Source organism: Apiospora phragmitis (genome assembly GCF_038363925.1).
Source record: "Apiospora phragmitis strain CBS 135458 chromosome Unknown utg000006l:1.0-5683423.0:1.0-5690449.0, whole genome shotgun sequence".
Classification (NCBI taxonomy): domain Eukaryota; kingdom Fungi; phylum Ascomycota; class Sordariomycetes; order Amphisphaeriales; family Apiosporaceae; genus Apiospora; species Apiospora phragmitis.
In genome coordinates this window covers 3444015-3470346 of record NW_027117404.1, presented here as the reverse complement: position 1 = coordinate 3470346, position 26332 = coordinate 3444015, and the positions used below count along the sequence as shown (strand labels likewise).

The following is a 26332-nucleotide window of genomic DNA, read 5'->3' as shown; positions in this document are numbered from 1 at the left end:
TGCAATAGATGTATATATGTGTACAATCAAAAAGCAATGCGAGGATCCGCTGGTATGGTTGGTGCCATAAGCATGTATATATACCAGCATTGGGGCATCAGAGCACGACAGATGTCACTAATCCCTCTCAAAGCAAGTGTGACGCATCCAACTATAGTCACATGCATTCTTATCTAACTCATCGCAGGTGGTCGGACATTGGTAGTGTAAAAGTCTATTTATCTGGCTCGAAGCAATGCTTGCAAGAATAGTTGCCTTATAGAAAGCCCCCTGGTATATACAAGCCTCTAGGGTGGCCGAGATATTATAGTCTCGGCATTATTAAAATTTCGACGTTTCTTTCTTTGGACGTCTACTTTCGTTGCATCGTTTCCTCCACTCGTGACTGGTGGTATTCCCTCATGAGAGCACCATTATGTTGTGATCCGACGATATCATTGTCCTTTAGAGACAAGACAACATCGCATGGCCACGTTCGCCACCTCGGTGGCTGCGTCGAATCAATATCAAAGGTCTATGTTATTGTCAAGATCTTATTCCTTGACTGCGTAGAACCGCTTGAACATGTCATCGACCTTCTCGAGGTAATATGTTCCGGGGACAATCGTGGAAATATCACCCTTGGGAGTGAAGTCCTTCTGGAGGTGGGCCTGGTGGCGCAAGTCGCAGAACTATAGGTTCAGTTAGCACAATGTTGTTCAATAGTCAACGGTGAAATAATTCATCAACTTACAGCTTCGTACTCCTTGGGGCTGAGAGATCGTCGCGAAGCCAGCTTGTTAGGGATGTCCAAAACCTTGGAGATCTGCTCGGTACTGCCGTTGATACGGAACGATGTGAAACTTGATGCCAGACCGGAACCGTAGCTGAACAAACCGATGCGCTTGCCCTGAAGGGTAGCACTTTCGACGTTGCCGACCAAGCTTGCCAGACTGCTCCAGACACTGGCGCAGTACATGTTTCCGCACATAGTCGCAATGTTGATAGCAGACTGGACACGCTCGGCGAAGCGCTTCTTGGTCAGGCCCATGAAAGTCTTCTCCACGACCTTGTCCGTGAGAGACTTCTCATAGGGCATGTCGCGAAGCTCACCAGGGACCTCGGCAAAGGCCGGGCTGTCGGGGTTGGCAAGGTAGTCATGGTACAAGAGACGGGCGTAGGACTTCTGGACCTGCTTGCAGGTAGGAGAGTGGAAAGCCAGGTAGTCAAAGCGATCCAGGGCAGTCTTGGTAGAGTCAGTGGCAGCGTGGCCATTGCCGTTGGTGCCCTGGAGCTTGGCTTCGCGCTCGCCATAAGCCTTGTAGGCGGCATCCAGAGCCTGGAAGTAGCAGTTGACCGAGTAGTGGCCATCGACGTAGGGGTACTCGCTGGTCAGGTCAGGCTTGTAGAAATCGTAGACATGAGACATGTAGGATCCGCGCAGACCGGGCTCAGCGACAATCGGGGCGTTGGGGCCAACCAGCATAGCGACACAGCCAGCACCACCCGTGGGGCGCGCATTGCCCTTGGCATAAAGGGCGATGTCACCAGCGACAACAATAGCGTCACGACCATCCCAGCCGGAAGATTCGACCCAGTTAAGGGCGTTGAAGAAGGCATTGGTACCGCCGTAGCAAGCGTTTACGGTATCGACACCCTCGATGTTGGTGTTGCTGCCGAAGAGCTGCATCAAAACCGACTTGACCGACTTGGACTTGTCGAGAATGGTCTCGGTGCCGACCTCGAGGCGGCCAATGCTGTTGACGTCGACATTGTAGTTCTTGAGGAGCTTCGAGGTAGCGGTAAGAGCGAGCGAGTAGATGTCTAAGGTAACACACAAACATCGCGTCAGTTCAGTGAAAACCAGCAGCGAGGCGCAGTACAGGAGGACAAATAGATTGGAACATACCCTCTCGGTCGTCGCAGAAGGTCATTTTAGTCTGACCAAGACCAATAGTGTACTTGCCAGCGCTGGCGCCATCGTGCTTCTCGAGCTCAGTCTGTTCGACATACTGTGGGGAGAAGGTTGTGTCAATTTAGGGGTCCATGCGACTTCGGCAGGTGAGGGGGAGGGGCAAATCCATGGTGTTTTCTTTTTTTTCCTGGTTGAGCAACAACAAAGCTGTCGAGCCCATGCTCCCAAGGGCTGCTATGCGCCATGCGGCCGGGAAACCGAAGCAACTATAGAGAAGAAATCAAAGCATTGGCTCTGCAAAACGTACCTGGCTGGGGAAGTACAATTCAATGGCCTTGATGCCAATGTTCTGGGGGCGGGCGGCCATGACTGCGACGGATATGGGTGCAGGAAGAACGAGCAGGTGTAGGTTTGTCGAGAAGAACGGGGACTCTCTAGGAGTTGTTGATGTTGCCTTTTATGAACAGACAGCGTCGGATCTAGAGAAACAGAGAGAAGGGTGTCAGCAAAAATGGTCGCCGGGGATTGAGAAGGCTTTCACCGCCCATTTCCCGTGCTTGCAATAAATATCTGGTACGCATGCCTGGGAGGTGTTGGTGGGGATCAACATCTGCATGGGAGGAGAGGGTCGGGTTTAACTCAAAAAAGGCTGTGGCTTGGCGTGGCCACTCGGGGTCCGACCTACATACGTCTACAGCCTTGTATGTTCCGTGCAGTCTTACAGTCGGGTAGTAGTGAGGGTGGGAGTGAGAGTGAGAGTCGGTAAGAGAAGGATCAGGGAAGGACTGAGGAAGGAAGAGGGAAAGATATGGGTATAAATTCGACCGCTTGATTTGTAGTGAGAGGGGGGAGAGAGAGGCCGGGAGGAGCAGATTTATTATTACCTACTTGTAGGTATTTACCTATTCCACACGTAGGGTGGTACCTTGAAGACTGCTGGCTTCCTGCTACGACTACTGCTTTGCCTTGAACTCATCTCAAGTTCTTTTTTGCACTACAGTGCCTACCGTTCATCACAATAATACAAGTGACATGAGACGGACCCGTCCTACCCTCTGTTTTAGTCCTAGCCGGGCCGTTGAGTGCCATCTTTGTGAATCGCTACCTTCTAAGTTCTGCCTACTAAATACCAACCAACATTCGACGACGTGGTTGCCAGGGTGGGATCCGTAACGGCGATTTCCAGAGGGGGGAAATTTCCAGAGGGGGAAATTTCCAGAGAGGGAAGTGCCCGTCCCGCTCTGGGTTTTTCTCCTTTCGCAAGCAGCCCGCCGGGTGGTCTACATACCTACATGGAAACGCAGAAAGCGTGATGAATTATCGGTGGCCGAGATTCGACCGTCCCACAATTCCACACCAAAAACCCCTGGCAGATTCTAGGCTTATCGCGCTATCGCCCAATGATCCCCTGCTTCTTATTCCAACAAGGACTAGACAGCAGGACAAACAGCTGTAACCCTGCTTCTCTAGCCCGTATCTGAAGCCCATCAAAATCACAATCTCTCTCCACGCACCGCGCTTGCCATGGAGACGAAGGGGACAGGTAGGCTAGTTGGACGATATAGGAGAAACTTGTTGGGCTCTCTCACACGGTACACCATCCGTATAGAACTGATGCGGAAACGTGCGTCTATAGATGCGCTTTCAGCCGAACCAAAGCCGCCCTGACAGAACACTCGTGTCTACCTATATGCGTGTTCAAGGTAATCGACCTGAGCAACAAGTAACACACCTAAGCATAATGAATGAGCTATAGTTGCCAAGATCACCAAAGCGATGAGGGGTATCTCACCCTCCCACCTCAACCAGGTATCCTATACAACTCATGTCAAGCAGGGCATACTTACACGGTGGCACCGCCTTTGAGATACCACTTAACCAACCTTAAGATTTGATGCATCCACGTCTCCAAAGTCTCCTTTTTACTTCCTTAAGGACAGGCCTGTCCCTTCGATGGGTATCTATACCGACTGGCACCTGCATAACTGCCTCCAATGGTATGGTCATGGAAGTAAGCTCGTCTATCGTCCTGTGTAATACTCTGGCATCGGACAAGATGGTTTACATGGTTTGCAATGAGCGAGTAATGTGCCATGAGGGCCCGAGCGCCATGCAGGAACGCTGCGTGGAAGCTTGCATGTTGGCAGGTTACCTACCCGGCGGAGCCACTCACAAACACGTCAAGTTGCGGCTCGAAGGCCTTGTGCTACGGAAACAAAACCCGGAAATTGTGTCCAGTATTGGTTTCAAGCGAAAGAGCAGCTCTGGCTGATCTGAGCTCGAGTCACAAAAAACGGCAATGTCGTTACACCACGGTGGGATGCCTCGGATCGGATGCCCTGAGTTCTAGGTCTCTGCCAACATATCCTTGTTAACGAACCGCTTGAACGGCCGCTTAACAATATAGCGAATGCGCCCACCGATAAGTATCGGTAGGCTCGTCACAGTCAGTAATTAGGTAGAGTACGTGCGTATCTATCACCCCCGTTAATGCGCTGTCACCCCGACTCGGGTCCATAAGCTGACGGGCAGCAGAAGTCGGGTCCGCGAGCTGATTGGCAACAAAGCGGATACTACCGAACTCGATTACTGCCATTCCACACTCCACGTGGTCTCGCCCTTTCTGAAAGGAACTACCTCAACCCCAGCGTCTTTGATAGACTCGGGGATGGTAGCATTGCCCTTTTTGACCAGAATATGCTTGGTAGCCTTCTCGATCCCGTAGAACTCCCGACCCCATTCACTCAGGAAGCCCCGGAGAAGCTCCTCTGTGACCTGCTCGTCTTTGATGTCGCCTCTTTCGATGGCCTCTTCGAGCGAGCTGAGCACATACTGGCATGCAAATGGCTGTGTGAACACGCCTGCAGCTGCATTTCCTGTCCCCTTCTTGGCACTGATATCGTGGGCTATTCCTGACTTAGTATGATATTGTTCATGGCAGATCACTGTGGGCAGCAACTTACGAGCCGAGTCGGTTCCTAGGAAGAACTTGCCATTGCTGTTCACTAGGGCATCAAGCAGCTTCTTCCTGTCTTCCGGGGTCTGCGATTGTATTAGTCAACAGGCCCGTGTTAGTTAGCTGCATGTTGAGGCTCACCTTGGCCACCGGCTTGCAGAAACAGTAGACATTTCCAGCCCAGTCGTCAACCAAGAGGGAGAGGTGATGGGCCGTAATGGTAGCAACTACCGTCTCGCCACAGCTTCGAACAGCCTCAACGGCATCGGCTGTTGTTGTGTGCTCCAATACAATTTTCCTAGCGACGTTAGAGTTGCAACCGAGTCATGAACCAAGGAGTAAAAGGCATGCTCATATGCTTACAGTTTGGGAAAGCGTCGATGAAGGTCCTTCAGGGTGGGGATGAACTTGCTCTCAGCGTTCAGGATTGTCACGTCCTTCTTATCACTGGGGACCTCGCCGTGGAGATTGAGTACCATTCCGACTTCTTGCATGGCCTCAAAAACCGGGTAGAAGGGCTTATAGCTGACGACACCTGAAGAACTATTCGTGGTAACACCTGCAGGGTAGGACTAGTAATTACATATAAGCATTGGGTTACAGGAGCGTTTGAGCAAGGGTGTACCTTTATGCCCGCTATGCCGGCCTTCTTTGCTTCACGAACAACATCGGGGGTGATGGTTTCGTGCAAGTAAAGAGTCATCAGGTAGTTGATGCTCGAATCCACATCTTGCAGGCGCTTCTTGTACTCCAATGCGGCGGCAACAGTGGTGACAGGCGGCGCCTAAAACAGACATTGATATTAGAGGTTGTCTCCCATGAATGGATGTTTGAGTCACCTGGTCTTGCGAATATGTGGTTGTATAGAACTTACGAGATTGGGCATGACATATACAGTATCGACCCCGCCATTACGGATCGTGGGGACAACGGCTTTCAGCATGTCACCGTCCCTCAAGTGGACGTGCATGTCCGCCGCAGCCGGTAAGGTGTATGAGTCCTTCATTATTGGTATGGGTGCTTGTATATTATGAGTATACTGAAACGGGGTAAGGAAAGAATACAAGAATAGACCTTGAATCGGCCGTACTTACTTAAGGTATACTATGCGTTGCCCTAAAAGGTTTGCCCGATTCAAGCTGCATCCACGATTTTCTCCGCTGAAACTTTCCGACCTCCAAAAGAACGTAACCTACCTTATTAATTGATACAAGCCTGTGGCCTAACCTACCTACCTAGCTTCAACTATTCGGAACCTGATCCATTTGGTCTCCATTACTACAGCTCCTTCTGGTTTAGAATTCAATTAATCAATCATGCTCTTTGGACATGCAGTCTACCTGGTTGCGACTCTGTACAGCAACATACTCCTTCAATTTATAATCACGTGATTTCGTGGTGGAAGTCGTGCGGATTAGGACCCCTCCGCGCGCCGCTTTCCGTCGCAATCATGATGTGCTTAGATTCCTGATTGAATTGATATCCTAACCTTTTGTGCCTCCGGACCCCCTTTGTCTCGCAGAACACAGATCATGCATACAAACTCCTTTGCTTACAGACATTATATCACTTCGCTCCTAAACAAAGAGAAGAGAAGAAGAAACTGAGCGCCCCTATGCACCATTCTTGACTTTTGCGCAAAGTTGATGACATCATCGAGCGATGGCTGGCAGGAAACGTGCAGCGCCTGGGGCTGCCAGGTCTACGAGGTCGACGCGCACAACTTGCGCTTCCAGCAGCCGTGAGGCGGTGCCTGAAGTGTACCGTCAGATGCTTTCCGATGCAGAAGTCCGGCCCAATGTAACTGTTGAGTCTCCCGGACGACCGGCGAAGCGACGGAAACCTGGCGAAAAGCGCAAGCCGGCGCATCCACCGAAACCATCAGCCCCTGTCCCACAAAGCTCCAGGACCACTGAGAGTGATGAGGAGGAGGAGGAAGATATAGAGTTTGAAGATGTCGGTTTACCGATACCGACTATCCAGACCATCATGCGCGACACCGACGAGGAGCAAGATGATGACGAGGACGACGAGCTCGAATTCGAAAACATAAATTTCTCCCTCACCGAATCGAAAGCTGCTCAGGTAGACAACGAGCCAAAAGAAATACAGCTGGACCTGACTGCGCGCGCCAATGCTACGCCCCGACGGATAGCGGACAAGCGGAAACCCGTTAACAAAATAGAGAAGGATCGCCGGGTTGAGATACACAAAACGCATCTTCTCTGCTTGCTATCACATGTTGCGCGGAGGAACAGGTGGTGTAATGATGCCCAGGTACAACGGACAATGAAGAAGCTCCTTACTAATAAGATGCTTACCTATTTGAAACCCGGGTCAAACCTGTCACAATTTGGTCAGACGAACTCGCTTAAAGAAGGACTGAGCCAGCTGGAAGAAGTGTTCACGACAGAGTACACGATTACAGAGCGAGGAATGCGTCGTGCTCTCTGGGCCGATAGCGAAGAACAACTGAAAAATGTACGTCCCATGGCGCGACGACTCCATGAGCGCACACGCTAACGGTGACATGTATTAGTATCAACCTCCAGATGATGCAGAGACGAGTATTCAAAGGTCAGATTTTCGCGAGGCTGCTGAATCATTGAAGGGATCGCGTGATGTTGGAGCACAGCTATACTGTGCACTACTTCGGAGCGCTGGCATTGAGGCCAGACTTGTCTGCTCCCTCCAGCCCCTTTCTTTTGCTGCTGGCGGCCCCTTTATGTCGAAGGTCCCCAGGTCGAAGAAATACCCGTCTGCTGAAGAACGACTTGCACGCCAACCGAAGTATGACAGTAGCTTCGAAAGCCCGGGGATCAACAAAAATGTCCCTGTCCCATCTGCGCTCCGTCGCTTGGGCCACCCAAACGCGACAGCGTGGAATTTTTCCTCGATGGCTACTGCGAGTACCCCGCGACCTGTACAGGAGACAACCAAGAAGATCCGTGAATGCCCGTTTCCCATCTACTGGGTTGAAGTGTTGGACAAGGCACACCAGAAATGGCAGCCTGTAGACCCCCTTGTGACGCATTCGTTCTGGAAGCCAAAGATGCTTGAGCCACCAGCCAATGAACGAGATAACTGCATGAGGTACGTGGTGGGATTCGAAGCTGATGGCTCGGCCGTAGACGTTACGCGCCGCTACGCCAAAGCTTACAATGCCAAAACCCGGAAAATGCGCATCGAGAGCGTTGCTGGCAATGGGGACAGGTGGTGGCGCAAAGCGCTCAAGGCGTACAGTCGAGGCTATACAACGGACATGGACCAGATCGAGAGCAACGAATTAGCGGCGGCAGAGGCAAGGGAACCCATGCCTCGAAATGTGGCAGATTTCAAAGACCACCCTATCTATGCGCTCGAGAGACATCTACGACGAAACGAAGTTCTAGTCCCCGGGGCGCACGCCGCCGGGACAGTAGGTGCCGGTAGTAAAGGCCCTCTGGAGAGGATCTATCGTCGGAAAGATGTGCGCGTCGCTCGCACGAGGGAGAAGTGGTACCGCATGGGACGAGAAGTACCGGGGGATGAGATACCTGTTAAGTTCTTGCCAAAGCCGACGAAGAAGCAGATGGACGCCTTCGGTGACGAAGGGGACGCGGACGAAGGCGGCGAAGTGGGCACGCCGATCTTCACTATAGAACAAACGAAACTTTACGAGCCACCGCCGGTCGTGAACGGTGTCATACCGAAGAACCGCTTCAGGAATTTGGACGTTTACGTGCCCAGCATGGTCCCGAAAGGGGGTGCCTACGTGGCGGACGATCTAGCGACCCACGCCGCCCATGTCCTCGGCATAGATTACGCGCCGGCATTGACGGGATTTCAATTCAGGGGCAGGAAGGGCACAGCAGTTTTATATGGAGCCGTCGTGGCCGCGGAACATGAGGAGGCGGTCCGGGCGGTGATCGGAGGCCTCAGAGACGTGGAAGCCGATATGGAGCGCGAACGGAGGACGCGCGAGGTACTCCAGATGTGGAAACGATTCTTGATGAACCTGCGTGTGCGGCAAAGGATATGGGCAGGCGTGGAGGAAGGCGGAGAGGATGAGATGGATCAGGACGAGGTGGAGAAGATCGCCGAAGAGGAGGCCTGCAAGGCAGAAGAACACGCGGAGGAGTCGGAGGCTGAGGGGAGGATTCATCGTCGGCGACGACGATGACTTCGGTGGAGGAGGATTCCTTTGAAAGATAGCGTGCCGAGACTCACGCCCTTCCATTTCCGGGGGCATGGTCTCTTGGCTGACCTGACCGCCCAATCCATTTTCAACCCAACCACTATCCGCGCGTTCCACAAGTTGCCCCGCGGATGTTGCCCCGCGGATGTCAGCTCACGTCAGTCAAGGCATTTTGTCGTCGTGCAGCTTCTACACCGATCTCATGTATGACGAGATAGATATACTGCTTGTAGTGTAAGCCCTAAGTAACGAATTGCAGAGTCGTGAACGTCACTGCGGCAAGGGCGGTCTGCGTTATTGGGTGCATACGAATCCCCAAGCAGCCAAGACTCGTGGCTGGTCTGGGCCCAATCTCAATCTCGGCTGCTGCCTAATTGTGCTACCTAGTCTGAAACGCTGGCCGATCTCCGGGCTAATAATGTTGGTATGTTTGCAGCCGAATGCGAATTGAATGCGAGCTACGTTAATGTTCAGAGAGGAGAAGATGGAAATCAGTATCAACCGGTTGCCGGCAAGTTGCATACATCCACGTACATCGCTTGGGGTTCATACGTCGGGCCTATAAATAGATCCTCGGAAAAGTATACCGGGCCGTTGAGTAGTGTTACCAACACTGGTGAATTAGGCTAAGTTCACTTGTACATAACTGACCGAGCAAATAGGTTCATAACAAAGTACATGTAAGCGAGGCTGCAGGATATCGTAAGTAAACAGAAAGGAACCAAGCTGTGTTATGCATGTCGTATGCAGTCCACTGCAGCGCAGCACGGATGATGATACGCATCTCGACTCATGAGGGTTCTAGCTTCTATCTAGCAGTTCTTCAGTGGTTCTTGGGGGTCCTCCCGAGTCCCCAGGCACCCCATGCCTGGTTTTTAAACAGTCGATTCCCGAGCCCGAGACCCGCCCGAGATTTGGACAGAACTCCATATTTCTCCCAAAACCCATCCTTCCAAGCCTTCCCAACCCCATTTTCCCTCAGCGACTTGCGGACTTACCTTCCTCCTCTGGTAGGCACTGCGCGCGGCGCGGCGACGCTGCATCACCCGTGCTCCCCATGTCCCTGGTGGGCTATTCGTCTCATGTAACCAAACAGCCAAATTGTGTAAGTATTGTACAGTAAGTTCATGTTTGTTTGTGTTTGTATAGTTCCCGTGTAACAACATCAATTGCGACTCTTTTTCCCTCATCTTCTCACTCTCTTTGTTTGCTGCTATCCGAGAAGAAGCTGCATTCCACGCCAAGCAGCTTCTACATTGGCAGCACGACCGTACGACCGTCAGCACCACAGCCACTCTCGGCGCAAAAAGTCTTGACGTAACTACATTTTGAAGGCGAATATCGAATACGGGCGTCGTCATTGAATGGCTACAGTGACCTTTTCCCAATCTTCTTCTTCCTATTTCTTGCCTGGTATGGCTTCCAGCTCGGTTATCTAGAGGTCGACATCCCGTCAATTCCCATCCGACGGCCAGGCTGACCGTTGTTTGTCGCGGCGCCTCATTTCGTTGGCCGTATCTCCGAAAGTCGACCGTTCTCTCCGAACCAGCACCATGGCGTTTCTCAGTCAGATCTGGACCTTGACGTCCAAGAACCTCAAAATCGTATTAGTACGACATCCATTTGCCACAGTAATAAGGGCTTTCGTGCTGCCTATCCTCCTGGCTGCATTCCTAAGCTTCGCCCGTAATCTATTCGTTCCTCCGGCCGTATACGGTATCCAGGATACTCACAATGTGCGATCGCTCCCGGAGGCATTGGACTACACCAGCGGCACAGACAGGGAGATTGTTGTCCTGGTGAACAACGGGCATGCTGGAGGTGACATCGATCGGGTGATTGACCAGGTTGCCGATGTGGTAACAGGCGCTGGAAAAAACGCCACAAGGTTGTCGGACCCGGCAGACATCGGCTTTGTCTGCAAAAGTAGTCTACGCGCAGTGACAGGCTGCTATGGTGCCGTGGTCTTCGAATCATCGCCTAGCGAAGGCGCGAGGAATATCTGGAACTACACACTCAGAGCAGATGGTGCTCTTGGCGGAAAGATTGACACCACAAAAGATACCAACGATGCCGAGATATACACCTTGCCGTTGCAGAAGGCCGTCGACTCAGCAATTGGGGGGCTCAATGGACGTCCTCTGCCTGCCGAGACTAGGGAATATGCTTTTACCTCGATGACCCAGGGGAGCGCTCAGAGCAAGTCCGGCAACTCTACCAGCAGGCCCTTGTCAATTTCCTAGCTGTTGCCTTCATTGCGACCATCATTGGCGTTTGCTACCACATGACGGGTTTCATGGCCACCGAGCGTGAGATTGGCATGTCCCAGCTGCTTGATGCGATGATGCCAACCAAGCGCCTCTGGGAAGCTCAAGTTGCTAGATTGCTTTCTCACCATATTGCTTTCACAGCTGTATATCTTCCTGGTTGGATTATTGCTGCCATCATCATCGGGCGCGGTGTTTTCGCTTCGTCTAATGTTGGTGTGCTGATTGTCCATTTCCTCCTTTCCGGCCTGGCTCTGGCATCCATGTCAACCTTCGGCTCAGCCTTTTTTAAAAGGTCACAGCTGTCTGGTGTAGTGAGCACAATTGCATACATTCTTCTGGCCATCCTTGCGCAGGCGCTCACAGCACCCAACAGCGCCGTAGTCATTGTCTTGAGCTTGCTGTTCACGCCTTGCAATTTTGTATGGTTCCTTACGTATGTGGCCCGCTACCAGAAGCATTCTTGGCCCACAGACTTGGTGCACTCCCCTCCTGATAGTCCCTGGGAACTCCCCGGCATTGTGTTCTGGGTCTTCCTGGTTATACAAATATTTTGCTACCCTGTATTGGGTGCTTACCTGGAAAGGGTCTTGCATGGCACAACGACTAAGGGCCGGACCATCCTTCGCGGGCAAGACGCTGCCAATGCACCCCAAGCGGCTGTTCGTCTCGAGAAGTTCACCAAAATATACAAGCCCAGCGCTCTACGGCGGCTGTTCAGCTTCATTTCCCCTCCTCGTGAGGATGTCGTTGCAGTAAATGAACTAACCCTGAGCGCTGAGAGAGGCCAAATACTGGCCCTCCTTGGTGCAAACGGGTCAGGAAAGAGTACGACGTTGGATTCTATTGCTGGAATCAGCAAGCTATCAAGCGGTAACATTACTATAGATGGTACGGGCGGCCTGGGAATCGCACCTCAGAAGAACGTGCTCTGGGACGAGCTTACAGTCTTTGAGCACATTCATATTTTCAACCGTTTGAAGGCTCCTGGGAATAAGTCATCCAAGGCAGAAATCAAAGAACTGGTTCACTCTGTCGACCTTGGTCTCAAGATCAAGGCCATGTCTAAGACCTTGTCCGGCGGGCAAAAACGAAAATTGCAGCTGGGCATGATGTTAACGGGAGGGTCTGCCGTATGTTGTGTCGATGAGGTCTCATCAGGGATTGACCCCTTATCGCGACGCAAAGTCTGGGACATTCTCCTCGCCGAGCGAGGTAAACGTACCATAATCATGACGACACATTTCCTGGACGAGGCAGATCTCCTCGCAGATCAGCTCGCGATCCTCTCGAAAGGCACGTTGCGCGCTCAGGGTTCTTCTGTAGAGCTCAAGGACCGACTGGGAGCCGGGTACCGCATCCATGTTTTCAATGCCCAAGATGTCAAGAATCCTCCTGAAGTCGAGGGCGTCACCAGAAAGGTTGGTTTCGATAACATCAGCTACATCGCTCAGTCTTCGGCTGCCGCGGCGGAAGTGATCCGTACTTTGGAGGCAGCGGGTATAAGTGACTACAAATACTCTGGGCCAACAATCGAGGATGTCTTTCTGCAGGTAGCCGAAGAGGTTCACGGCGAAGACTTTTCCAAGCTGCAAGCATCAGCAGAAGGCGTAACTGACGACAAGCAAGTGAGCTCGGAGAATGTTCAAGCAGTCGAAGGCCCTGAAAAAGACAGCCTAGCACTGCTTTCTGGCAAGCCAATCGGGTTTGGCCGCCAGTTCACTGTTCTATTCAAGAAAAGAATTACAATTCTCAAGACAAACTGGTTTCCGTACTTCGCAGCCTTCTTCATTCCCATTGTGGCAGCAGGATTGGTTATGCTCTTCATCAAGGGACAGAGTCAAATCGGTTGCACTCCATCAGACCAGAGCTCGTCAAGTTCGGATGATACATTTCAGGATTTGTATGATAACATCACCCTCGTCGTTGGGCCGGCTGCCCGGACGACTGAACAGGAACTCACAAGGCTACTTGCCCCCATCCTGTTTCCCCACGTCCCTGCAAGCCTTTTGGCGGCGGCGGCGGGCTCAGGCTCAGATGGCAATGGCTCTACTGCATTGAGCTTCCTTGACAAACTCATCACCGTCGACTCCCTGGACGACTTCAATGACAATATCGAGCAGCATCGTAAGAATGTGACGCCAGGTGGTTATTGGCTTGGCGATTCCAACTCTCCGCCTACCCTTGCCTACTTGGCTGAATTTGTCGACTTGTACAGCTCAGTGGCGACTCAAAATCTCCAGAACATCATGCTTGTCAACACTACTATTGCTACCACTTTCAAGCCTTTCGACAGCCCTTTCGCTCCAGGGATGGGCAACTCACTTCAGGTCCTTGTCTACATGTGCCTGGCTTTGTCTGCATTCCCTGCCTTCTTCGGGCTTTACCCCAATATTGAGCGGCGGCATAACGTTCGAGGTCTACAATACTCAAATGGTGTTCGTTCGCTGCCGCTATGGGTGGCATACCTGGCGTTCGACTTTGCCATCGTCTTGGTGTCCACAGCATTCGTCATTATTATTTTCGCAACACTCTCCAGTGTTTGGTACCATGTTGGATACTGTAAGTCGAATCTCTATGAAGCTGTGATTTCTCTGTACTCAATGCTAACTATTCCTCAGTATTCCTCATCTTTATGCTGTACGGTCTGGCCTCCACACTCTTCGCCTATGTCATATCGCTGTTCTGCAAGACTCAGCTATCCGCATATGCCTTCGCTGCGGCTATTCAAGTAGTCGGGTTCCTGATTTACTTGATCGCGTACCTTTGCGTAATCACATACGCTCCTGCCAACAAGATTGATGAGGATATTAACCTAGCACACTTCATCATTTCCGCCTTTATCCCGATAGGCTCTATCGTTCGTACGCTGTTCATCGCGCTGAACCTATTTTCGGCTGCTTGCGATGGATTCCAGCTGGCACCCAATCCGGCAGCCATAACTGTCTATGGAGGACCGATCTTGTACCTCATCATTCAGTCTTTCATCTTATTTGGTATTCTGATTTGGTACGACAGTGGGGCTGGACTTAGCATCTTCCACAAATTCACACGGAAACCCATTGACGCGAAGGCTGATGAGACAATGTCTGATGATGAGGTCGCAAATGAGCTAACGCGTGTGACAACCTCATCTCGAGAGTCGGATGGGCTGCAGGTTGTGCATCTGACGAAGACGTTCAAGAAGAACACAGCTGTGGACAACGTCACTTTTGGGGTGCAACACAGTGAAGTATTCGCGCTCCTTGGTCCCAACGGTGCTGGCAAGTCTACCACCATCTCTCTTATCCGGGGTGATATCCAGCCAAGCCGCAGCGGCGGCGATATCTTCGTCGAGAATGTTTCCGTTAGCAGGAAGCGCGCGGCAGCTCGGGCCAACCTGGGTGTATGCCCGCAGTTTGACGCAATCGATTCCATGACCGTGCTTGAACATTTGCGTTTCTATGCCAACATCAGGGGTATCCCCGACGTTGAGCACAACGTCCGAAATGTGCTCCGAGCGGTCGGCCTAGAGGCATTCTCGACCCGCCAGGCCCACGCTCTGTCAGGGGGCAACAAGCGCAAACTATCGCTGGGCATTGCGCTGATGGGCAATCCGTCGGTTGTCCTACTCGACGAACCCTCATCCGGTCTCGATGCAGCGGCGAAACGAATCATGTGGAAGACACTAGCCAGCATCGTGCCTGGTCGGTCGATCCTCCTAACCACACACAGCATGGAAGAGGCCGACGCCCTTGCTAATCGCGCCGGTATCCTTGCCAAACGCATGCTGGCCATGGGTCCAGTTGAGAATCTGCGTCAACGTTTCGGCGACGCGCTCTATGTGCACCTGGTTAGTCGCACAGCACCACACTCGACCCCAGAAGAGATGGAGCGTGTCAAAGACTGGGTCAAGAGGACGTACCCTGGCGCCGATGTGGAAGAGAAGACGTATCACGGACAATTGCGTTTCTCCGTTCCCGCGAGCGCCGTGCTCGCCGATAAAGGAGACACCAACAAAGGAGATCAGAGGAGCGCCGTTGGCCACCTGATCATCAAGCTAGAAGAGCAGAAGGAGAGCCTCGGCATCGAACACTACAGCGTCAGCCCTACTACGCTAGACCAGGTGTTCCTGACCATTGTAGGCAAGCACAACGTCAAGGAGGAGGGCCATGAAGAGACCAAGCCGAAGAGCTGGTGGCGGTGCGGATTCTGATCTTGATCTTGAGCCGCCCAACTCTGGCGCCATACTAATATCGTCTCGACCGGGTGGGGGGCTGATGTATATATCAACAGTATCACTAGTGCATTAGACCTAGATCTATTATCAAGTATTTATAGTACTAATAGAATAAGCACTGTCACCGGTGCCATTCCTCCCTTTATCCAATCCATCGTCCATACCTAGCCATCTCGTTGTCCTCCCGCATTCTTTCCATGTCCTCTTCTCGCAAGCATACCAGCACGGCGATCTCTCCATCGGGCCGCCTCGGCATCAGGTACACCAGGCTCTCCCACGAGTCGTCAATAAATACCGGTCGCTGTACCACCGCTGGCCTGCCCAGTCCTCCTCCGAAGTCGAAGTCGTAGCACGACTCCTTGGCCCACGAACTCAAATTCACGCCCATCGACGGGTCCAGGCCGCCGCCACCGCTACTGCCACTACTACCAGCCCTACTTCTGGCGAGCTTGGCGACATGCGCGCGGATGCCGTCGTGCACTTCGTCGGGCCCCAGGCGGGCACGCAGCTCGGCGGCGACGGCGCCGGGGGGCTTGCTCAGCAGCGACGCTACGCGGGATGTGCTGGATACTTTGAACGCGGCGTCGCCCGGGTATGTGGGCGGAAGGCCGGCCACGTAGCGGCGTGCGTCGACGGTGCGGGTCAGCGTCGTGGTGGACGATGACTCTGAGGAGGGGATGATAGTGATAGGCGCGGGAGGCGGGATCGCGTGATGGACTGCCAGAGGAGGGCGCTTAGGGCGTCGTCGGTCGATATGAAGGGGATTCGTTCTCCTCGTTCTTCTTCTGCCGAGGGCATCGTGGCCGAGGCGGCGGCTTTGAGGGTTTGTAGTGCTGGGCCGGAAAAGATGAAGGTGGACCAGCGTAATGCTGCTGCTGCTTGCGGGGTCGGTTGTTGTTCTTCTCCTGGACGATCTGCCGCTGTCCCGGCCGGTGATGGGTTCCCTTGGTCGTCCTGGTCCTCTACTAAGTCGGCGGTGGACTCTTCTGATCGCACTGCAGTTGTACCATCCCCAGGCGGCCTCTTCAGAAGTTCCTCGTCGGGATAATGGAGGAGAGGTAGCAGTATGTCGCGCCTCGGCATGTTGCCCGTTGCGAGCTCCTCGGTGCTGAACGGTTCTCCGCGACACGCCTTCGCCAGTAGACGGATTATCTGTGTCTGGCCCGCCATGTCCATGCAGCTGTGCAGGCCGTTTATGACGAGCAGGAGGCCGCCCGGGATCAGGTTTGCTTGTAGCAAGAACACGGGCGCTGCTGGTCCGGTGGTGGTGCCGGTGGAATGGCGAAACGTACCACACGGGGCGAGCATCGTCTCGTCCAATAGCGAGGCGGGAATACCGCCGCCGCCGCCTCCTGACTTGAAGTACTCCGTAAATGTATGCGGGAAGTCTCGTCGCAGATCCTTCATCGTAATCAGGGGGGCTTCTCTGTAGGGCCTGATCCTGAAGATGCCGCCGTCATCTCTGATAACGTGGCCCGCTATCCAGGGAAAGTCGCGTGTTAGTTGTTCTAAGCCATGTTGTAAGTGTGTGAGAATTATCTCCTTGTTGTCCTGTTCATCGCAAGGGAATCCAAAGCAAATTGATGTATATATATGGCTGTGTCTCGGGTGTTGGCCGAATATGTCCAGACACACATCTAATGCCTCGGATGTCATCGTTGTGCTCGTTACCTAACTAACAACGACTTGCGATCATTGCAGGTTCATGCTATAAAGGCGAGTATCTTTTGTCAGGAGTCTAGCAAATGATGGATGACGGATTCTTAGTGCAAATCAAATGTAAGGAAGTCATTTATTCGAATAGCGGTGCCGAAACGGTCCCGAGTGGGCCGGTGCCGGCTCCGATTAGCTTAGTGCAACGTCATGGAGGTCCAGAAGGAATAAAAGTTGAAGTAAACTGAATTGGTATTTATCACTACTTCAAACCCTTACTTAATGGTAAGGAAATTTGATACAACAGCCTGCCCTAGTCTTGGACAGAAACTACATTACGTGTATGCTAACCAGGCTATTTCAGCTGCTTCCACCTTTTGATGATGAGATCAGCGCATTTCTCGCCAATTCCGTATGCGGGCATCTGAGTGTGGAAACCACCGAGAATCGGAATGATGCTAGCATCCGCCACTCGAAGGTTCTTGACTCCCTTTACCACCAGCTGCTCATCAACCACGGCATTGGGATTGTCCTTCTTGCCCATTGCGCAAGTACCAGATGCGTGATAGCCTGTCAGAAAATCACAGTGTCAGATGGGTTGATCCCGTAGGTATATGTCGGAAGGGAGGAGGAACGAAAACTTACACGTTGTCGCATGATCCTTCACATAGGGGATCCAGTCCTCTCTGGTCTTGTTCGTATGATGGGTCAGCTCCAGCGGCCACGACCCCTTCACAATGTCGCGGGTGCCCTTGCCCTCCATGACGATCTCGTTGCCGAGGCGGCAGGCCTCGGCCAGGACCTCAAGGTCGAGGGGGTGTCGAGGTCGAGGGGGTGGCTCAGGTAGCCGCAGTCGACCTCGGGCTTGTCCAGGGGGTCGGCGCTGCGCAGCCGGACCGAGCCGCGCGACTGGGCGCCGAAGAGCTCCGCGATCATGCTGAAGGCGTGCTCGCCGTCGACGGGGAACTGGTCGTACTGCTTGGGCCCGCCGTAGCACTCGGTGTTGAAGAACTCGACGTGCGGCTGGCGCGGCGTCAGGCCCATGGGGTCGCGCCCGGGCCGCCGCGGCGCCGCGTTCCAGACGGCCGAGTCGGCGAGGCGGTCGTCGAGGCGCGCGTACGCGAAGGCGCCGAAGGGGAAGGTCGACAGGAACCCCGACCACTCATCCTTCCACAGCTGGTACGTCGTCTTGAAGGCGTCGCCGTGGTAGACCAGGTGGTCGTTGGTCAGCCCGGCCCGGTCCGTCTCGTAGAACATGAAGACGAGGAGGTGGTCCATGAGGTTGCGCCCGACGCCCGGCAGGTCCACGAGCGTCGAGATGCCCAGGGGCGCGAGGTCGTGCCGCGCGCCGATCCTGGAGCGGTTGAGGATGTTGGGGCTGCAGTAGGCGCCGCCGCTCACGATGACCTCCTTCTTGGCCCGAGAGCCGGGCGGCGGTGCCGTCCGGCTTGATGACCCGCACACCTGTTGCCTGCAGCTCGCCGGCTGAGTTCGTCTCGAGTATGACTTTGTCGACGTGCGTCTCCACCAGGATGATGATGTTGTGCCTCTGGTTGTTCTTGGTGATAAAGTCGGCCCCAGTGGTACGAATACCTTGATGGACGGTGCGTGGAGGATGCCCGCACCCCTGAGGGTTCTCCCCATGCGAGAACATGTCATGGTCCAGGGGCATGCCCTTCGAGACCATGGACTTGAGGATGAGGTCCGAGATGGGTGCCAGGTCGTGCGGCTCATTATGCAAGGGACCATGGGCGAAAGCACTCCCTTCCAGAAAGAAGCCTGGTCAGAGTACGCGATCGGAGTCGTAGTACTGTTTCTTCGGTACTTTGCCCGTTGGAGAGCCGTCGGGTTGGCAAGGGGATGATGTCTTCGCCGTCTTCTCGCTAGTCTTCTGGACGGTAAGCAATTCGCTCCAGTCACGTATTTCAGAACTCGATACTCATATGTTACCTTGGTCTAGGCTGAACTATGCATGCTGGAACTGATCGGTACCTAACCCCGGCTCTTGCTCTCCGAGCCTCTTACTCCGCACCCGAAAGCTCAGGGGCTCGTTCATCTGGCTGACAAGTAGATCCTGTTCCCCTCCGATTGCAGGCGAAAACGGAACAAACATAGGCATCCCGGACGAGGTGGGAGCCAGCCTGAGTCCAGAAGAGATTGCCAAGCTAGCGGCGGGCTCCAAATACTTACTGGCTGGGTGGTGCTTCTACGTCACCCTCATCTGGTGCCTGAAGAGAACTATGCTCTGCTTCTTCCACCGTATCACGTAAGTTCTCCCCCTCTGCCAATAGCGTTTGGAGGCTGTGCTGACCCAAGAGGGGTTAGCGAGGGGCCGCGTCTCCAGAGATTCGTCAAACTGCTCGGTCTTCTCTGTGTGCTTGCTTATATCGTCATGCTGGCCGTGATTCTGGGCCACTGCCAGCCTGTCCGGAAGAATTGGCAGGTCTATCCTAACCCAGGTGTAAGTCGGGCAACCTACACATTTCTAAAAACGCCTTCCCTTGCCAGAATGAATCTAACGGGCCCATCCAGGACTCATGTACTCTGGCGGTAGCCAATTACCTGACTTTGGTCGTTCTCCACGTTAGGTACGTAAGCCTCTTTCTTGCATGTCGGCCTTATTAGGCCGGACAGTCTTGTTGTACGCTTTGAGTACTAATGCCATATTGTTGCAGCACTGACGCTATGATCGTGGCAACCCCTCTCCCCTTGCTCTGGAAGGTCAAGCTCACGAGTGGGTGCAAGGTCGCGGTCGGCCTCCTCCTCTGCTCCGGCGTCTTCATCATGATTGCCACCATCCTGCGCTGCGTCATGTCGCTGCACGACATCCAAGGCATCAAGATCAGCACCATCTGGACTATCCGGGAAACTGTAAGTGAAACACCGCGATGTCCACAATAAATTCTTCCCTGTTGTCTTTTATCAGGGTACACGAACATATATCGGCACAGACATAGAGGACTGACCTTGTTTTCCTTCCCCCATAGTTCATCGGCATCATCGCAGTCAACGCCGCCGCCATCAAGCCGCTCTTCTCGCAGTCCAAGTGGATGAAGACGACGCTGATGCGGAGCAAAGACGGCCTGCACAGCTCCCAGAGCGGCGGCAGCCGGTCGGCCGCCCGCGCCTACTTCTCTTTCGGGCGCGGTACTACCGGCAGTGGCGCCGGCGGCGACGGCGGCGACGGCAATAACCGCTACGGGCCTTACGCTGCGACGGCGGCGGCGAGCCTGACGCACTCGATGAGCGCGTTCGGCGGGGGCCACCACTGGCCCGGCAAGGGTCTGGGAAGGGGCAGCGGCCTGACGCGCACGTCTACGCGGAACTCGAGCGAGGAGATGATTGTGCCGCCCGGCTTCGAGGCCACCGAGATCATCCCCGACGTGGAGAGGGGCATAGGGCCCGCGCACAAGCCTCACCATCATCCTCATACCCACCAACATGGCCGCCGACAGTCTGCTGGGGGCGGCATCATGGTTACTACCACGTACCATGTTGAGTAGATGGATCGCATTAGTGGGAAGTGAGCTTCCTGTATAGGAGCCCGGATTTGTTATGATTGACGCTCGAAAATGTTTCCTCTACAGCCGCAACATAGCGGCTTTTTCTCTTGTGTATACTTAGCGTTATGGTTGGAAAAGCTTTGTAGATTGGATCCCTGTATATAATTGTTTGATAGTACGCTGTGGAATTGTCAGTGCCTGCTACTTGTTCCTCAATAAACCCCCCAAAATAATTCAATCCGCTCGACTGTCACCAGCTTTTGCTACCCCAAGTTTGGTGCTGGGATCGCGCTTCATGAAGGTTCCACTCATAGCTCCTTGGTCTTTCAGCTTGCCGACGTCGTAAAATCCATGCACTTTGTACAAGAAGTTCCCCTCGACGGATGCCTCGATCCAACCAGGAAGAGCCAGCTGATCGGCCAGGTCACAGCCCCATTGCAACATCAAGCTGCCAGCGCCCTTCCTTCTGTATTCGGGGTGGGTAAAGCAGATATGGAGATCTAGATTGTTCACCGCTAAGCTAAGGCAGTTCATCCGAACAGGTAGGAATGGAGCCCGGTAAGAAAAAGGGAGAAGGAAGACAAGAAGAGCAAGAGGGGACAAGTCCATTCATCGCTCGCCCACTCACTCGCGGGGGGTTAGGTAGGTAAAACTTACGCAAGAACCCATCCGGATTAGCCGCCTTCCGCGCCGCGTTCATCTCGTCAATGACGCTCTGCGCCTTCGCCAGCGCCTCCGTGTCCCCGCGCTCAGTGAGCCACGGCATCGGCGCGTCGTCGGACGCCCGGGCCGCCGCGCCGTTCAGGTAGACGCGCCAGTTACTGGCAGCGGCGAGCTTCCCTTTCCCACCGCCGTCCGGGCCAGCGTCGCGGACCAGGATCCAGACGTCGTGGACGTTGGTGCGCATATCCTCGCGGGCCCGCTCGGCCACGCGCGGCAGGTCGGCCTCGGACCGGCAGCCCATGAACTTCTCGCGGATGAAGGCGGGGAAGCAGTCGTACTGGAGCCGCGCGACCTCGTCCATGTCGTCCGCGGTCGCGCGCGTCAGGGTGAAGCGCTCTTGTTCCTGCGGTGCCATGTTGATTGGTTGGTTGCGTGCGCAAACACAAAAAGAGAGAGACAGATGATCGAATCCAATGATACGTTTCTCCTGACCGTTATAGGCTGGCTGATGGTGAGTGAGACGACTGTATACGCATCTATACCATGTGTAACAGAGCGGGGGGTTCACAGCCGTGTTCTCTCATGGGTAGATATAGAATACTACCCGGTTTCACTGGACAGCCCCGCTGTCTGCGAGCTGAACGCAAGCGAGGTAGCAACCATGCCTTGCAGCCATCCCTATTGGCTGCCACTATCACTTTCTCGTATGGTGTGACTCAGCGACTGCAGGACGAGCAGTTGGAGGTTGATTGCACTCCATACCAAGTTACGCGGCCCGGGGGTTTGGGTTGCAAGCGTCCCAGTATCCCGCGGGGTCTCGGCTCGTAGAGGTCCTAGCATCCCGCTGGATTCGAGTAGAGATTGGCACCCAATATGCCGTCACATGCCATTGAGGGGTCACATTGCTGCATCTGCTGCCCAACAGCTTGGCAACAACATACTCCTAGATGTTATGTAATGTGTTTTTTTTCACTGCAAAATAGTAGCATGAGATTTGCGCTGCAGTAAAGATAGAACCGAAAAAAAAAGTGCAAAAGATTGGGCCCATCCGGAATTCGAATCCGGGTCACGTGCATATAGTGAAACCCAAAGCACGTATACTGCCACTATACTAATGGGCCGTTAAAGAATTCTTGATTTACTAGTAATTATGATAGCCTTCCAGTTCACAACTGGTCTGGGAATTACACACTCAAGAGTCAACACTCGATGAGTACGCAATATGTTGCTCTGAATACTTTCAATTTGGTAGATGGCCCAATAGATTATCGGGTTCCATAATCCGTTGCAGTGTGAGGCAATAAAAATCACAAGGGCTGGGGCGAGTACATTCAAAGGCATCAAGGGAGTCCTCATTTTCTCAGTACCACCATTTTGAAAACGAAACAAAAAAGAAGAAGGCTGTCATGCGTAGAGATATGCCGGCTTAGTTGAACATCAAATCCTTTTATGAATTTGAGGCAAGTTTTGCCATTGTGAGCAAACATCCGCTTAGCAGCTTGTGAGCTTTGCAAACGATTTGCTGGCGCGTTGATGCGGATGAATGCAGACAAATTTTTAGTAGCTGCCTCTGCGAACAACCTTATGGCACAACTAAACACGGCATTGCAAAAAAGATAGGGTATTTATTGTTTTTGTATTATTTCTGGAACCGAGTATTAAACGTTACCCCTCCATCATGACGAGCACCCCATCTCAAATCAACCAACTTCTGGTCCACCTCTCCATCCCATAGAAATATCTTAGTTTCTGTCTCAAATATTCTGATTCCTCTCGTTGAGGGCCTGGTGATTGCGCCCGTCCGGCGGGCCGTCCACCCTCTTGCGCTGGTGCTGCCGCCCGAACGCGGGCTTGAACGTCTCCGGGTCGAGGTGCTCCGGGTGCGTGTGCTTGCGCTGCCCGCCGGCCGCCTCGAGCGCCTCCTTGCTGGCGCGCGTCTTGCCCGCCGGGTCGAGGTCCGGCCGCTGGTAGCCGGCTTCGGTGTCGCGCTGGGCCGCCGCCGTGGCGTGTGTGCCGGAGGCTGAGCGTGAGCTGTAGAGGTATAGGGCTGGCAGTGTGACACCGATGAGGGCTATGCCGCTATAGGATCCATGAAAAACCCAAGGTTAGCTGCTTGAGAAATATAAGATGGCATAGCTACATATCTATGCGCGAAGGGTAGAGAACGGAGTTGAGGAGGAGAGTCTTTGTGAGTGACGGGGCAGTCATGAATGTCACTTACATGGCTCGGTTGTTTCCACCCTGGCTCGGCGGTGGCTTGTGTTGTGAAGAGTAAGTCCTGCCCGTCCTGCACGCGTCAACTCGTGATGCCTGGCTTTTCCGTCCTAAAGTACGAGTTGCAGAACGAGTCGCAGTTTGTAGTAATTTTGAAGACATGGTTGGTTGTAGAAGAGGTTAATATTTGTAAATGTTTCCCGTTGTGTAAAAATACATGCTGTCTTCACCTTTGACGCACCAACTGGAAGTCGCCCTGTATTAATACCAAGAATACTTTCCGTGTCCATGCCGAGATATGTATGAAGTCATTCATCCATCTCGCTTCCCTTTCCATCCAGCAACGCCCAAATGCCATGGTGTTGTTAGTACCTGTAAGCGGATCAGCGAAGTCCAAGTTTTGGCGCGATCTGGCAGAGTCGATGACGAGTAGTAAAATGAAACCATCGATCTCAGGGTCTCTTCCGCCTAATAAACCCACGCTAGTGAAGCACGCTTATGCATCTGTCCATGTCGCGGACGAAACACTGTGGACAATACAAACGACATGAAGTAGATAATTCCAATGACGGCTTATAAGGCGGCTCCGTTCTGTGGGCATCTTCATGTTCAGGCGCGCATTGAGACCGACGAATTACAAACAGCCATTGGCAGGTCGCTCTCATGAGAAGATGGTAGCAAAAATGTCAGAAGATGAGGAAAGCCATGTGGCTTTACTCCGTGTTCGTTTCATTGCGGGTTGGGGTTATATCCCAGTACCTACAGCTCGGATCTCACTACATATAACAAAATCACAAGAATCGTACCGTGGAGGAGGCGCTTATAGGCCTAACCCCTATCCGTGGTACTTGTAACCAGTGGAGGAAAACGGTTTATTATGTACAAAGTAACAAGGTAGTCGTGCAAACTGTACATTCTTCTCGGCAATCCGTCATTGCCACATGCATCTATCGCTTACTGGCCGGGGGCAACGAGCTTGCCTTGCGCGCGGGTATCGGCCTTCCAGCCGCCAGCCAAGGCAGATCCGCCATTCTCCGCCGCAAACTTCTGCATCCGCGCCTCCAGCTCGGGCCGGAAATGGCGGATAAGGCCTTGGATGGGCCATGCGAAAGCCTCGCCAAGAGCTGTAAAATAATTAGTGCCTATTTCGACTCGAGTAAAGGAGAGTAACTTACCGCAGATTGTGTGGCCTTCGACTTGCTTGGTCAGCTCTTGCAGCATGTCAATCTCGCGCTCGCGGCCCTGACCCTTCTCGAACCGCTGCATAATCTGCTCGGTCCACTTGCTGCCCTCGCGGCACGGCGTACATTGACCGCAAGACTCGTGACGGTAGAAGTGACTTAACCGAGAAATAGCTCGGACGACGTCGGTGCTCTTGTCCATGACAATGACAGCCGCAGTACCAAGACCAGACTGGCTGTCCTTGAGGGCATCGAAGTCCATCAGTTGTTCATCACAGATGCTCTTGGGAAGAATGGGCGTAGAAGAGCCACCAGGGATGATGGCGAGTAGGTTATCCCAGCCGCCACGAACGCCGCCACAGTGCTTCTCAATAAGCTCACGGAGAGGAATGCTCATCTCCTCCTCGACGGTGACGGGGTTGTTAACGTGGCCGGAAATGCAGAACAGCTTGGTGCCCTGGTTGCGCTCACGGCCAAAACCGGCGAACCAGTTACCACCTCGTCGGCAGATAGTGGGGGCAACAGCGATGGTCTCGACGTTGGCCACGGTAGACGGGCAGCCAAAGACACCGACAGCAGCTGGGAATGGCGGCTTGAGGCGGGGCTTGCCAGGCTTGCCCTCCAGTGACTCGATCAGCGAGGTCTCCTCGCCACAGACGTAGGCACCAGCACCTCGGTGGAGGTAGATGTCAAAGTCGTATCCGGAACCGCAGGCATTCTTTCCAATCAGACCGTCGGCGTAGGCTTCGTTGATGGCGTGCTGCAGGACGGCGGCTTCCTGGACGAACTCGCCTCGGATGTAGATGTAGGCAGCGGTGGCGTTCATGGCGCGGCCAGCGACGAGGCAGCCCTCGAGAAGCTTGTGGGGGTCCTTTCGCATGATTTCACGGTCCTTGCAAGTACCGGGCTCGCCTTCGTCGGCGTTGACAACCAAGTACCGCGGCTTCGTATCCTTATCCCAATCCTTGAAGTTCATGAAAGACTGCAATTGCCAAGATGGTTAGACACGTCCAAGCCGGTTTTCTCCCTTGAACAGGAGCCTAGCATAGCACATACCCATTTCAAGCCGGAAGGAAAGCCAGCTCCTCCTCGGCCACGCAGACCAGAGGCCTTGACCTCGCTGATGATCCACTCGTGTCCCTTCAGTATAATCTCCTTGGTCTTGTGCCAGTCGCCCATCTTCTTGGCCGACTTCAGATCCGGGGGGTAACGGCCGTAGAGGTTCTGGAAGATGCGGTCCTGGTCCTTCAGACCGCCGTAGGTACGCTTCGGTGCACCATCTTGGACGGTCGCAAACTTTCGGGTCTGGGAGGGCGTTGTCGAGACGGCGGAACGGGCAATTCGGCTGCAGGTAGGTAGAGCGGCGCGCGACAAAGCCTTTGCAGAGGCCGCCGAGGGCGCCGTAGTCCTGGACAGCATCGTGAGGGGTTGTTGTCGCTCGATTGAGCCGGGAGAGTAGAGAGTTCAATGACAATGGGCGAGGCTCCTTCAAATCCTCATTAGAGAGATGGTCGTTGAATTCGCCTCTGGGACACTTTCGGAAATGCTTTAGCCGTGATTGGCTCAACGACCTTCCGGTGGGAACCATCCATGAGCAGTCGAAGC

At 53.6% G+C, this 26332-nt stretch overlaps 10 protein-coding genes across 10 annotated transcripts; 3 read left to right on the top strand and 7 right to left on the bottom strand.

Moving 5' to 3' along the window:
* Positions 1-533: 533 nt before the first annotated feature.
* Positions 534-2261, bottom strand: PG994_006324 (hydroxymethylglutaryl-CoA synthase; the record flags this gene model as incomplete). Its single annotated transcript, XM_066857733.1, has 4 exons — positions 534-671; positions 734-1803; positions 1889-1991; positions 2202-2261. 4 exons carry the CDS (start codon positions 2259-2261, stop codon positions 534-536), a joined length of 1371 nt encoding a protein of 456 aa, XP_066717002.1.
* Positions 2262-4480: 2219 nt separating this feature from the next.
* PG994_006323 (Metallo-dependent hydrolase) lies at positions 4481-5856 on the bottom strand (the record flags this gene model as incomplete). The annotated part of the gene is made up of 6 exons (XM_066857732.1): positions 4481-4800; positions 4858-4936; positions 4992-5148; positions 5214-5422; positions 5476-5634; positions 5725-5856. 6 exons carry the CDS (start codon positions 5854-5856, stop codon positions 4481-4483), a joined length of 1056 nt encoding a protein of 351 aa, XP_066717001.1.
* Positions 5857-6512: 656 nt separating this feature from the next.
* PG994_006322 (homocitrate synthase) lies at positions 6513-9012 on the top strand (the record flags this gene model as incomplete). Its single annotated transcript, XM_066857731.1, has 2 exons — positions 6513-7331; positions 7390-9012. The coding sequence occupies 2 exons, from the start codon at positions 6513-6515 to the stop codon at positions 9010-9012; spliced, it is 2442 nt and encodes an 813-aa protein (XP_066717000.1).
* Positions 9013-10580: 1568 nt separating this feature from the next.
* On the top strand, positions 10581-15489 carry PG994_006321 (ABC transporter; the record flags this gene model as incomplete). The annotated part of the gene is made up of 3 exons (XM_066857730.1): positions 10581-11163; positions 11214-13856; positions 13916-15489. 3 exons carry the CDS (start codon positions 10581-10583, stop codon positions 15487-15489), a joined length of 4800 nt encoding a protein of 1599 aa, XP_066716999.1.
* A 166-nt stretch (positions 15490-15655) lies between these two features.
* Positions 15656-16920, bottom strand: PG994_006320 (uncharacterized protein; the record flags this gene model as incomplete). Its single annotated transcript, XM_066857729.1, has 2 exons — positions 15656-16467; positions 16521-16920. 2 exons carry the CDS (start codon positions 16918-16920, stop codon positions 15656-15658), a joined length of 1212 nt encoding a protein of 403 aa, XP_066716998.1.
* A 601-nt stretch (positions 16921-17521) lies between these two features.
* Positions 17522-18853, bottom strand: PG994_006319 (alcohol oxidase; the record flags this gene model as incomplete). Its single annotated transcript, XM_066857728.1, has 4 exons — positions 17522-17736; positions 17812-17968; positions 18025-18630; positions 18674-18853. The coding sequence occupies 4 exons, from the start codon at positions 18851-18853 to the stop codon at positions 17522-17524; spliced, it is 1158 nt and encodes a 385-aa protein (XP_066716997.1).
* A 705-nt stretch (positions 18854-19558) lies between these two features.
* On the top strand, positions 19559-20669 carry PG994_006318 (uncharacterized protein; the record flags this gene model as incomplete). Its single annotated transcript, XM_066857727.1, has 4 exons — positions 19559-19627; positions 19675-19754; positions 19842-20037; positions 20154-20669. The coding sequence occupies 4 exons, from the start codon at positions 19559-19561 to the stop codon at positions 20667-20669; spliced, it is 861 nt and encodes a 286-aa protein (XP_066716996.1).
* Positions 20670-20903: 234 nt separating this feature from the next.
* On the bottom strand, positions 20904-21747 carry PG994_006317 (acyl-CoA N-acyltransferase; the record flags this gene model as incomplete). The annotated part of the gene is made up of 2 exons (XM_066857726.1): positions 20904-21169; positions 21327-21747. The coding sequence occupies 2 exons, from the start codon at positions 21745-21747 to the stop codon at positions 20904-20906; spliced, it is 687 nt and encodes a 228-aa protein (XP_066716995.1).
* A 1339-nt stretch (positions 21748-23086) lies between these two features.
* Positions 23087-23708, bottom strand: PG994_006316 (uncharacterized protein; the record flags this gene model as incomplete). Its single annotated transcript, XM_066857725.1, has 2 exons — positions 23087-23411; positions 23554-23708. The coding sequence occupies 2 exons, from the start codon at positions 23706-23708 to the stop codon at positions 23087-23089; spliced, it is 480 nt and encodes a 159-aa protein (XP_066716994.1).
* Positions 23709-24500: 792 nt separating this feature from the next.
* Positions 24501-26146, bottom strand: PG994_006315 (NADH-ubiquinone oxidoreductase 51 kDa subunit; the record flags this gene model as incomplete). The annotated part of the gene is made up of 3 exons (XM_066857724.1): positions 24501-24670; positions 24722-25709; positions 25784-26146. The coding sequence occupies 3 exons, from the start codon at positions 26144-26146 to the stop codon at positions 24501-24503; spliced, it is 1521 nt and encodes a 506-aa protein (XP_066716993.1).
* Between the last annotated feature and the right edge of the window lie 186 nt (positions 26147-26332).